Source organism: Melanostigma gelatinosum (genome assembly GCF_949748355.1).
Source record: "Melanostigma gelatinosum genome assembly, chromosome: 4".
NCBI classification, from domain to species: Eukaryota; Metazoa; Chordata; class Actinopteri; order Perciformes; family Zoarcidae; genus Melanostigma; species Melanostigma gelatinosum.
The window spans coordinates 31,139,005-31,152,073 of record NC_136637.1 but is presented as its reverse complement, the minus strand read 5'-3'; the positions used below and the strand labels follow the sequence as shown (position 1 = coordinate 31,152,073).

General features: G+C 44.3%; 1 protein-coding gene across 1 annotated transcript; it reads left to right on the top strand.

The window, feature by feature from the left end:
* The first annotated feature begins 3,689 nt into the window (after nt 1–3,689).
* On the top strand, nt 3,690–12,838 carry zbtb37 (zinc finger and BTB domain containing 37). The gene is made up of 4 exons (XM_079267382.1): nt 3,690–4,010; nt 5,979–6,912; nt 7,106–7,205; nt 8,166–12,838. The coding sequence occupies exons 2-4, from the start codon at nt 5,987–5,989 to the stop codon at nt 8,670–8,672; spliced, it is 1,533 nt and encodes a 510-aa protein (XP_079123508.1). The 5' UTR covers nt 3,690–4,010; nt 5,979–5,986; the 3' UTR covers nt 8,673–12,838.
* Nucleotides 12,839–13,069: the final 231 nt, after the last annotated feature.

Genomic DNA, 13,069 nt, shown 5'->3' with positions numbered 1-13,069 from the left:
GTTAAGAGTTAGTTAAGAGCTTGTTAAGAGTTAGTTAAGAGCTTGTTAAGAGCTTGTTAAGAGTTAGTTAAGAGTTAGTTAAGAGCTTGTTAAGAGCTTGTTAAGAGTTTGTTAAGAGTTAGTTAAGAGTTACAAGTTAGTTAAGAGCTTGTTAAGAGTTAGTCAAGAGTTAGTTCAGAGTTAGCTAAGAGCTTGTTAAGAGTTAGTTCAGAGGTTGTTAAGAGTTAGTCAAGAGTTAGTTCAGAGTTAGCTAAGAGCTTGTTAAGAGTTAGTCAAGAGTTAGTTCAGAGTTAGCTAAGAGCTTGTTAAGAGTTAGTTAAGAGTTAGTTAAGAGTTAAGAGTTAGTTAAGAGCTTGTTAAGAGCTTGTTAAGAGTTAGTTAAGAGTTAGTTAAGAGCTTGTTAAGATCTTGTTAAGAGTTAGTTAAGAGTTAGTTAAGAGCTTGTTAAGAGTTAGTTAAGCGTTAGTTAAGAGTTAGCTAAGAGCTTGTTAAGAGCTTGTTAAGAGTTAGTTAAGAGTTAGTTAAGAGTTTGTTAAGAGTTAGTTAACAGTTAGTTAACAGTTAGTTAAGAGTTTGTTAAGAGTTAAGAGTTAGTTAAGAGCTTGTTACGAGTTAGTTAAGAGTTAGTTAAGAGCTTGTTAAGAGTTAGTTAAGAGCTTGTTAAGAGCTTGTTAAGAGCTTGTTAAGAGTTAGTTACGAGTTAGTTAAGAGTTACAAGTTAGTTAAGAGCTTGTTAAGAGTTAGTTCAGAGTTAGCTAAGAGCTTGTTAAGAGTTAGTTCAGAGCTTGTTAAGAGTTCGTCAAGAGTTAGTTCAGAGTTAGCTAAGAGCTTGTTAATAGTTAGTTAAGAGTTAGTTCAGAGTTAGTTAAGAGCTTGTTAAGAGTTAGTTAAGAGTTAGTTAAGAGTTAGTTAAGAGCTTGTTAAGAGATAGTTACGAGTTAGTTAAGAGTTAAGAGTTAGTTAAGAGTTAGTTAAGAGTTAGTTCAGAGTTAGTTAAGAGCTTGTTAATAGCTAGTTAAGAGTTAGTTAAGAGTTAAGAGTTAGTTAAGTGCTTGTTAAGAGCTGGTTAAGAGTTAGTTAAGAGTTAGTTAAGAGTTAGTTAATAGCTTGTTAAGAGTTAGTTAAGAGTTAGTTAAGAGTTAGTTAAGAGTTAGTTAAGAGTTAGTTAAGAGCGTGTTAAGAGCTTGTTAAGAGTTAAGAGTTATTTAAGAGTTAGTTCAGAGTTAGTTAAGAGCTTGTTAATAGCTAGTTAAGAGTTAGTTAAGAGCTTGTTAAGAGTTAGTTAAGAGTTAAGAGTTAAGAGTTAGTTAAGAGTTAGTTAACAGTTAGTTAAGAGTTAGTTAAGAGTTTGTTAAGAGTTTGTTAAGAGTTTGTTAAGAGTTAAGAGTTAGTTAAGAGTTCGTTAAGAGCTTGTTAAGAGTTAGTTAAGAGTTAGTTAAGAGTTAGTTAAGAGTTAGTTAAGAGTTAGTTAAGAGTTAGTTAAGAGCGTGTTAAGAGCTTGTTAAGAGTTAAGAGTTATTTAAGAGTTAGTTCAGAGTTAGTTAAGAGCTTGTTAATAGCTAGTTAAGAGTTAGTTAAGAGCTTGTTAAGAGTTAGTTAAGAGTTAAGAGTTAAGAGTTAGTTAAGAGTTAGTTAACAGTTAGTTAAGAGTTAGTTAAGAGTTAGTTAAGAGTTTGTTAAGAGTTTGTTAAGAGTTAAGAGTTAGTTAAGAGTTCGTTAAGAGCTTGTTAAGAGTTAGTTAAGAGTTAGTTAAGAGTTAGTTAAGAGCTTGTTAAGAGTTAAGAGTTACTTAAGAGCTTGTTAAGAGTTAGTTAAGAGTTAGTTAAGAGTTAGTTAAGAGCTTGTTAAGAGTTAAGAGTTACTTAAGAGCTTGTTAAGAGTTTGTTAAGAGTTGGTTAAGAGTTAGTCAACAGTGAGTTAAAGGTTATCTGGTGATAACCAGATGAAAATAATAACTGGGTTCTCGTCCTTTTTCTGACCAGATGTTAAACTTTAGTAGAATAATATATGTTTAAATGATCCTCGTGGTCAGCGATCAGATCCAGGACGGAGACTCTGAGAGACTCTTCAGAGGGATGATGGTGACGGACCAAGTCCTAGTCTTCTGCTGGGAGAACACCTGGTGGGCAGCCGGGTCAACCTCAGATGGGACTCACCTCAGAGTCCAGTGACATCAGGGGGATGTCACAGTCTTTATGCTAAGCTAGGCTAACAGACATTGTGTTTACAGAGAGGACCAGATGTATGAAGGTGGAGGACCTTGTAAGGACCATGGTCCTGTTCTGACCCGGGTCTGTGGTGGTCTCTCTGAGCCCAGCAACCACAACCTGCAGTGGTGGGCCGTCAGGGCCTGCAAGGCCTTCTCTGCTGGCCTAAACAGAATCACAAAGCTATATCAATTTAAAAAAAAAATAAAAATCTATTTTATAATTTAATAATTTAAATATACTACATGTATTATAATCTATACAAATATTTTTTCCATTATCTTATGTTCTCATTGCACAGCTCCTGTCTTCCTCAGTTGCTCTGCTTCCAGTGCAGCTTGTTTTAAGTAGAGCTTTTATCCAATCAGATCTCACCTCTGTGTCTCTAGGTAGAACAGAGCCAGAGGCCTGCAGACTCTCACCTGCAGCCAGTGCAGATTAAAGTACATGGGGACGATATTGTTGATTGTCATAGTGTTCAACCAATCAGATCTTTAGTTTGACATGTTGGGCGTATTCTTTGACGTGTCAGCGCCTGCTAGCCGGCCTATAATGACGTCAGCATTACATGCCGCTCAGTGTTCATCTGTAGCTTTCCCGCTAGGTGCAGAGTGTGCTGTGATTGGTCAGTGGGCAAGCACGTGACTATTGTGAAACGAAACTTAACAGCCAGCAGAGGCTGATGGGTAGTGAATCACATCATGTGATGCAGCTCAGCCAATCAAAATGCAGTCTGACTGAGTTGAGCTGCACCATGATAGAGAGTGCTGAGAGGAGGAAAGACACTGCAGAGAGGTGTTCAACATTCATGTTGTGAAAGTAAAATCCTGATAACCTCTTTGGGTCGGGTCGGGTCGTGTCTTGTCATTAAGGAATGACGGTGGATCCCACAGCCAGACCAGCTGAGAACATTATATTTTCCTGAATTTAGGCTTTTGCATTTTCTAAATGCTCGAAGACGTACATAGCTACAGCCTTAACAATGAGCTGTGGCGCCACAATGTGGTTATAAGGTGGTATTTCAGCTGCAGGACAGCAGTGAAGGCCCAGGTATGAAATGCACACTGCCACTGCAACCTGCTGTGTTGTTGTCGGTAAGGAGTCTCATGCATGCATCTGTGGAGCTCTGGTTCTTTGTTAACAGACACGAAAATAACTTCAAACCGATTTATTCAAAGTTCTACCTTTGAACAGGACTTGATGACGTCACTGGTTGTCTGAGCAAAGACTGTGTGTGCGAATGCGCGAGTGTGTGCACGTGCATTGCGTGCGCGCATGTGTGTGAACTCCACTTTGCCAAACTCCAAGTGCCATGATGACCCATCGCCTCACAGATGCATGCCGGGAAGTGTAGTCTTTAACGCCCCGGTTAAACCATCTCTCCTAGCAGGGCACGAACTACATTTCCCAGCATGCCCCGCGCGTTTTCTTCCTTCCCTCCTTCCTTCCTGCAGCCTCGGCCCTTCTGCCGTGAAAAAGGAAGATGAGCACACGGAACCGAGTCTGAACCGAGTCTGACTTCCGGCGGAATGGAGGCTGAGCGGCTGCAGACGGACCGGAGGAGCCGGAGATCAGCTGCTGTTCCTCGGCCTTGAACCCGTCACGACCGCCGCTGGAGCCGCTGGAGTCCCGGAGGAGCGGCGGGAGGAGCCGCAGCCTGCCGGGCCGAGGCGAGCCGAGCTAAGCCGAGCCGAGCCAAGCCGAGCCGAGCCGTCGACGATGGTCAGCTAGCTGCTGCAGGACTGAAGCCTCGACAGCACCGCACCCTGAAACCAGACCCGATCTCCCCCTGTCCCCCTTCAGGTGAGAGGCATGCTGCACACCTGTAAGGTTTACCTGGTTCCCCTGAGACCGTGAGACTGGCTCTGGTCTAGTTCAGGGTCCTGCTGTCAGACTGGACCACGTGAACACTGAAACCAGGTTATGTGGTACCTGAACCGAACCTGAAGCCTCCATGTGGATCGGGTAGGAACCAGGCTCATCAGTTCCTCCCCCACAGACTCAGGTTCAGGTCTATGTCAGCCCTGATCCAGTTCTGAGGAGAACAGGTATCAGACCAGGTGTTGAGACCAGAACCAGAACTTATAAACTCTTAATAACATCAAATATTCGTCAGTTTTATGAATAAAAATGAATCTAAACTCTGTAAACAAACATGAACTTCTAACCAAGTACTTTTACGAGTACTTTATCCTCTGCTGGTGTACTTCTACTTCATATCAGAGTGAAGAGTTTTTACGTTTATCTGCTTTACAGATTCAGATTATTAATCTAAACTAATAAATGATGTACATACTATATATATATATATATATATATATATATATATATATATATATATATATATATATATATATATGTGTAATAAAGTTCTGCTGCTGCTGTTCCTTTTCAAGTAACAAGTCCCTGAATATCAATGCAGAGTGTCAGTGAACAGATATAAAGCAGTAGTGTGTTCACGTGAACGGAGCAGCTTAGAAGCATTTAACGGTGACGTCATGGCGAGCGGAGGAACTTGAGAAGCCGCGGAGTCATTTAAGTCGCAAGTTTGGGAACATTTTGTCTTCCCTGTAACTTATAATGACGGATGAGGGTGGTGGACAAACCATTACGGTATGTCGGCGTTATTTAAAGAGAGACACACGACAACGGCAAAACATCGGCATGTCCACACACATGAAGAGACACCATCCCGTCTGTCAGCGACGGGGACACTCCGGTGTAGAAAACAAAGGATTTCTAAATCTGGTTAAAATGCTTGAACCACGCTACGAAATCCACTCACGCACCCACTTCAGTGTGAAGCTGTTCCAGACCTCTATGAGAAGGAAAAGACTGTAGAGACTGCTTTCACCACGGCGGAGTGATTCTTAGTCCGCGCTGTAGACACGCCCCCTCTGTGAGAGTAGACAGCACTGACACAGACACACACCTGGTTCAGGTGCTGACAGAAGCATCAGAGTGAAGCTAGACAGGCCCAATAATATTCCAGTCACCACAGAAAGGTCGACCCTCTCCCCAGACAATGGAGATATTCTCATCTTTTTGAAAATAATGTCACAGTAATGATAAACATTGTTGTGTATTTGAATGGCATAACCTGACAGGAAGTAAACACAGACCCAAGTTGTTTCTTTCAGTATTGATGAAAGGACGAGGGAATCAACATACCTCATGTTGCACTTAAACTTAACAGAATTCTTGAATGTTTTATTTTTATTTATTTCATTTAGTTTCAAATTGGACATCTTCAATATTTTTGTTTTCATGTAAGACTATAGCCCAAAGTTCTTTGCTTAAAGTGTTCTTGAAGTTTAATAAATGGAAAGCAAAGTTATGTTTGGCTCCTCCCCTTTTCTTTGTTGATCCGAAAAATGATCCGAACCGCGACTCCTGAACCGTGATCCGAACCGAACCGTGAGGTTTGTGATCCTGCACAGTCCTGTTCGTCTTCACTCACATCATCAATACAAGAGATCAGTGCTCTGTGTGGAACCTGGTCCAGGATCAGGGTTTAGGTCACTGCTGATGAATGACATCACTACGTACGGAGATCAGTGATTGGAGGAAAGTGAAAAATATTGAAATGAGCCGACATGAACTTAATCAGATTAAACATAAGAACTTCAGCCAAGAGGTGATTGTTTCTGTGATATACTCGCTGAACTGTATGTCCTGGTCTGGTCCCGGTCCTGGTCCTGTTCTGGTCCCGGTACTGGTCTGGTCCCTGGTCTGGTCCCGGTCCTGATGGTCCCTCTTGTGTCCCTGCAGGCTGCAGCATGGAGCGCTCCGGCAGCGTCCAGCTGGACATCCCGGACTTCAGTAACTCCGTTCTGTCTCACCTGAACCAGCTGCGCGTTCAGGGCCGTCTGTGCGACATCGTGGTCAACGTGCAGGGTCAGAGCTTCCGGGCGCACAAGGTGGTCCTCGCCGCCAGCTCGCCGTACTTCCGGGACCACATGTCTCTGGGCCAGATGAGCACCGTGTCGCTGACGGTGATCCGCAACCCGTCGGTGTTCGAGCAGCTGCTGTCCTTCTGCTACACGGGACGCCTCTGCCTGCAGCTCGCCGACATCATCAGCTACCTGACGGCCGCCAGCTTCCTGCAGATGCAGCACATCATCGACCGCTGCACTCAGATCCTGGAGGGGATCCACCTGAAGATCAGCCTGGCGGACTTGGACGAGGACCCCCGGGAGGAGGAGGCGGCTCGGGGCTCCAGGAACAGCCGGACCCTGGAGGCCGTGGTGCGAGCCGGCGGTCATCACGCCGCCGGCCTGCGGCTGCTCGGCACGAAGGGAGGCGGCGAGGCGCGCGAGGCCATCAGCCCCGCCGAAGACACCCTCAGCCCACCGCCAACCGTGGACCACAGCGGGCCGGAGGGGACCGGGCCCTCCGGCAGAACGGGCAAAGAACCGATCCTTCGCATCAACCGGGCCGGTCAGTGGTACGTGGAGACCAACAGCGAGTCAGAGCGGACCGGCAGCGCCGAGGAGGGCGGCGGGATGGACCGCGTGAGGATCAAGACGGAGAGGATGGAGGACTGGATCGGAGCAGGGGAGCACCAGGAGGACGGGGGGGCGGTGGAGGAGGGAACCGCCGTGATGATCGACACGTCGGGGCGCAGCACGCTGGTCACGGCGCCGGGCGGACCGATGGGGAACCGCAGCGCACAACCGTCCTCCAGCTTCAATGAGACGGACAGGTGAGTCACAGCCGGGAGAGCACGGAGACTTCCTGTCTGAACCGGAGACGCATGATGACCACGGTCATGTGGTCATGTGTTCTCATGTGTGTTCTCATGTGTTCATGTGTTCTCATGTTCTCATGTGTGTGTATGTTCATATGCGTTTGTGTGAGTTAATGTTCTTATGTTCTCGTGTGTTCTCGTGTATCAGATTCAGTCCCACTGGCAGTGTGGTCGTCCTGTCAGAGCGTCAGAGAGCGAAGAGCGAGTCACCGAGCAGAGCAGACGAGCTGCGACAGCCGAGCTCCCAGGTACTACTACTACTACTAATACAGTACTACTACTACTAATACAGTACTACTACTACTAATACAGTACTACTACTACTAATACAGTACTACTACTACTAATACAGTACTACTACTACTAATACAGTACTACTACTACTAATACAGTACTACTACTACTAATACAGTACTACTACTACTAATACAGTACTACTACTACTAATACAGTACTACTACTACTAATACAGTACTACTACTACTAATAGTACTGCTGTATCTCATCTCCAGGTCATGATTTCTAGGAAGAGACGTTGTTGTTGAGCTCATGACCTCAACAGCACCGTCCGATGCTTTGCTCCAACATCTCCTACAGGCGTTCAAACAAATGTAGGAACCTCCTTCAGGTTCTCCAAATGATGTTCAGTAAACTACAACATGCAGTGTGTTAGAAAGCCTTCAGAATAGCTTTAGTTCTCCAAGTGCGTGGAACCTTGGATCCCTAAAATCTGCCTTATAGAACCTCCTCACTGGATCTCAATGACCACTAGATCCTCCTAGATACCCCTTGAACCTCCACAGTGGTCAGTATAATCTTACAGGATCCCGAGAACCTTCTGAACCTCCTGATTAACCACATGAATCTCAAATGACCCCCAGAAACTCCTAATGGAACCCTAAGGATCTTCTTAACAGCCACTAGAACTCCTCAAAGCACCTCGTCAGTGATTTAAGCGTCATGTGATCCCGACTCATGACGGGTATAGCAGTGCAGCATTTACGGGTGACGATGTGTAACACAAATACCTGTTAAAGTAGTTGAGATGCTGTTTGTCTGCTTTCAGTAAAACAAAAGAACACGTGTATCGCGATGCGTATTGTGAGGTGCTTGCCAATAAACAGACCTAAACCCAGCTCAGAGCTCTGTGTTGATCCAGGGATATAAACTCCAGTGTGATGCAGTCTGTTCTGGTTCTGGTCTTTCAGGGGGAGGAGCATGCATCGTTCGATATGGGTGGCTATGAGGACTACCTGAGGGAGCAGGTAGGGGACCGCTGGTACCGCTACAACCCCCGGCTCACCTGCATCTACTGCTGCAAGTCCTTCAACCAGAAAGGCAGCCTGGACCGCCACATGCGGCTGCACATGGGCATCACGCCGTTCGTCTGCCGCATCTGCGGTAAGAAGTACACCCGCAAGGACCAGCTGGAGTACCACATCCGCAAGCACACCGGCAACAAGCCCTTCCACTGCCACGTCTGTGGCAAGAGCTTCCCCTTCCAGGCCATCCTCAACCAGCACTTCCGCAAGAACCACCCGGGCTGCGCCCCCCAGGAGGCCCACAGTGCCTCCCCCGAGACCACCACCGCCTCCGTCACATCCAGGGGAGGGCCGAGCGCCGAGGCCTCCCCTAGCCAGGAGGAGCCCGAGGGTGGAGGGGCCCAGTACAGCGAGGGTCCCCAGGGCTCGGTCTCCACCACGGGACCCGACTGACCCTGAGTGACGTACGGGGGCTGTTCGGATCCTTTTGCACCTGAAGCCAACGGGACGCTGAACCGCTGACGTGGACCAGCGACGGAAAGGAGTCCGAACCAAAAGGATGTCTCCGCTTTAAACCGCATCTACCTTCACGAACCAAACCGAACAGATTTAAGCTACAATGAAGAAACGCCACACACTCCAACAACCTCATGCACTGCACGACCACGGCCCACGTGGTCCACGTGGTCCACGTGGACCACGTCTGCCTCCGTCTACTTTATGTTACAGATTTCTACTTTTATATCGTGTCACAGGTTCACGACAGTCTGTCTGCTGGAACTTTGCCAAACTACTCGGTGCCAGTTCAACAGTTCAAATCCTTCATATTTGCCTTGAGACAATCTGGAGCAGCAAGGTTAATAATAATAATAATAATAATAATAATCCTGCGCGCTCTTTAAAATGCCACGTCGGCATAGAAATATTATTTAAAAAACTACGACTGTTAGAGTTCAGTTCCAGTGTGATCAGAGCTTCTTTATCGATTCATCTGGGAGAAACGTTTTTTCAACTCCTCGGTATGTTCGGTACATACTGTGGAACTGACAATAAAGCTAACTTTGAACTTTGAATCTACCGATCGGTTCATTGGTCGGTTCATTGGTCGGTTCATTGGTCGGTTCATTGGTCGGTTCATTGGTCGGTTCATTGGCCAGAAGATGAATTAAGAAGCTGAGGAGCTTTTTTCATTTTGACTTCAAAATCACCTCAAATTTGTAATTGTGGTCAAAATAGTGACAGATTTGTGTTGCAGAACAAATTCATCGGATCACTTTATTTGAAATTGAATCACTTTTGTTTTGACTAAATATGAATAAATTACAAAACATTCTGACATACAAAGTAGAGCTGCTGCTAAAACACTCTGAAGACTCTACATGGAAAATAAATAATGTATAATACAAAAGTTAGAAGCTGGAAAATAAGTTTGATTAAAATTGAACTGAACTGAAATCCTTTTAGCTCCTCCCAGAGCTTTCTACTGTAGGTCATGGCCTTCTCCAGCCAATCAGCTGCTCAGGTGTCACCAGAGGAAGCTCATGGGATGCAGCAGAAAGCTCCAGAACGAGTAGAGACGGAGGTATTTTATTCAGCGTCGTGCTGACTGAGCTCTGATCACACTGATCCAGTCAATTCTTCAGATTGTTGATGACAGATTCACAGCAGGAAGCCTCAGATAAGCTACACAGTTACCTCTCACCACTACGCAATACAGCTGCTGCTCCACCGGGGGGCGCTCTGGTCCACACGGAGCTCCGTCTCCTCAGATACTTTTTATAAACACACGTTTTATTGTTTTTTTTGTGTTTCTTGGACGCTTTTTTTTGTTTGTTTTTGCTCTGACAATGTTTGAGACGGATGACAGAGGCTTCAGGACCGGATCACGACTGGATCAGGACCGGATCAGGACCCGTTTCTGTTAATGATGCGTTAAATCTCCTGCACCAAAATAGAAACACACTCAAACTAACAATGACGCATAACTTTAAAATCAATCCGGGAGTATTAACAGAAGATAGGCAGCGAGCTGTGTTGTCTTCGAAATGGAGGCCAATTATGCTAACATTAGCTTGCAAGCTAACAGATGATTTTTTTTACCTTAATTATCATGCAGTGGTTCAAAGCTCAAATCACAGAGTTCCGTAGCATAAAGAGCTAACGTTCGTTACCTCGTCAGCCACCTGAAGCTAGCGGATGTAAATTAACATTAGCTTGCTAGCTTACTGATTTTTGCTTACTCATCATGTTTAGAACAATAACAATTCATTAATTCATGCTAATAAGTAACAGCTGTAAGCTAGTTAGCTAACCTCTACCAAACTGTTTGTCTTACTCGTCGTCATAACGATTGTGAGCTGATTAGTTAACGTAAATGAACTGTTTATTTATTTTTCTTTTGGCAGACACAGAACATTAGCTCACATGCTAGCTGATTTCTCACTGACTTATCATTTGTGATTAGTGGTTCAGAGCTTAAACCTCCTTCACTAAAACATTTGTTTTAAGGCAGACGCACAAGAAGTTAACGCGAACATGGAAGCTAACGGATGTTTTGCTTCAAGGTCACTCACCGACACGACAGACCTCCATCGCTGTAAGAGCTAACCGTTAGCTACAACATTATAATGTTCCTGAAAGAAGTAGACAGAAAAATCACTGTTAATCTTCAAGCTGTTATGCTAGCATTAGCTTGCAAGCTAACTGAACAACAATTGTATTCTACTGGCCCAGAACTACATTTAGTTAAAATAACTAATGTGTGTGTGTGAGCTAGTTAGCTAACGTTGAGCTCTACTATTTAACGCATTTCTGATGGATATCAGTTTCATCTCTCTGTGTAGGTCCAGGTTGTGTTTAGCTTAGCTTAGCACAAAGACTGGTAGCAAGGGGAAACTACTAGCCTAGCTGTACGTTTGATATGTTGACTCTAGCTAATGCTAACAGGCAGTTAGCTTTTCACATGTGCAGTAGAGGCGACGCGTCATGGCGACAGGCGGTCCTGATCGGGTCCTGATTGGGAGCTACCGGACCAGGAGCCGGACCCCGTCAGACCAGATGGATGTAGTAGACCACGGACCTGGACTAGAACTAAACCCTCCAGGGGTCAAAGGTCAGACCGCAACCATGTTGGCCAAAACAACGTCAGCACTTATCAGAGGACGAGGATCAAAAGCAGAACTTTATATAGAACCACATATTCAGAGACGTATTTAAACTAGTATGAATACTAATGAGCTGGTAGCACATCGGCTGTTACTGTTTTTTTCTACACGGCCGGGAATCAGATGTTTTTTATGCAAATGAAGCCAGCGGCTCAGTGTTCTCTTCAGGCCAAACAGGAAGTATCAGGTACACAGTTTACCTTTGTCTACGTAGCACGATGCTAACGGCTAACCTCAGAGCGAGCTACGCAGAAGCTCACCTGTAAATAAAGGCTGACACACACACACACACATATATACACAACCAGGGCTGGGCAACGTGGAGTAAATCCTCAGTTGTCATGACAACCTCAAAGTACCACGGCAACAGAGAGTACTGCTTTCTGATTGGCTGACGGCCGACTGTTAACGCAGTTAAATCAGTTTGTTTACGGCTCGTTAGGAATATTTTACAAAAATAAATCTAGAATATATAAATATTAATTTACCTTCTTTACATTAGAAAATCTTACGAAATATGAAATCAAAGTTTATGTAGAAAATATAGTGGGAGGAGTCTTTACACCTGTAACCACACCCATCAGTGATGTCACAGCGTACAAGGGTACACCTTTACATCACTGCAGCCAGGTGACGACTTTATTAACTTCAGATACATTATTATTATTTATTTAAACGATTCAAACTGGATTCATAGAGTTTAGACTCGTTTGAAAAAACAATAGAAACAGATCTATTTTAATGTCTTTAAACCTAAACTGATGAAGACCACGATGCTCAGCTCTGGAACCAGAACCACATCACACCATTAAACACAAACTCAGAATTATGAAACAAACTACAAGTTTCATTTGTATCTGTTTCTTCATAAACCAGATTGAACTGGTCCAGACCGCCTCGTGTCCTCAGAACTGTTTACATCAGTCTAGTCTAGTCTGGTTCAGTCCGGTATATCTGAGGGAATCTATAAAGGAGAAGTGGGATCAGAGTTCAGGTCCGATGGACCTCCATGTTATTTTAAAGTGGATCAGGATCAGAACAGATTTACTGTGAAGTCACTTTTCTTTTATTCCGTTCAGTAAGAATCAAACACATAAATGTGACATTTGTTCTGGTTCTGATATATTGGATAAGGATCCAACTTCTCCTTGATGGTGCTTCAGATTCAAACTGTGAAAACAGCTCAACCTCATCTTCATCACTCTGGTCCTCATGGAGTCACAACCAGGTCTCATGTTTTATAGTTTTATTATACCCAGTAAACATGTTTAATTAAGAATCAAATCATTTATATACTTAATGAGATTACTCTTTACTGTTGATTCCTCACATATACGGTAATATATCAAAGAAGAAGGTTCTGGGTTTATGTTGCATGTCTCTGTTTGAGGGTTTAAATGTGAAGCAGCTTCTGTCACCACGACCACTCACAGGAAATAAAGCACTTTACGTGTCCACTCGCCTCCTTCTTTACCCACAATGCAGCTGGCTATGAATAAACACGTTACCATTCTTATTACCATATTATGTGCTAATATATTCATAAATATGTGAAGCTCCTCTTCCTGTTTCCACCAACACACCTGTCAGAATAAACTTGTACGCTAGTCAGCGGATATAATTACATTTCAGAGATTATTTAGCAAGTTACGTCCGCTAAGAGAATACTTAGAGAGCAGGAGGGAG

What these genes read in the sequence shown, in the direction of transcription:
- zbtb37 (XM_079267382.1), top strand. Translation starts at nt 5,987, where the DNA reads ATGGAGCGCTCCGGCAGCGTCCAGCTGGACATCCCGGACTTCAGTAAC. An exon ending in AGCTTCAATGAGACGGACAG is followed by an intron (nt 6,913 to 7,105) that starts GTGAGTCACAGC and finishes CTCGTGTATCAG; the next exon opens with ATTCAGTCCCACTGGCAGTG. An exon ending in TGCGACAGCCGAGCTCCCAG is followed by an intron (nt 7,206 to 8,165) that starts GTACTACTACTA and finishes CTGGTCTTTCAG; the next exon opens with GGGGAGGAGCATGCATCGTT.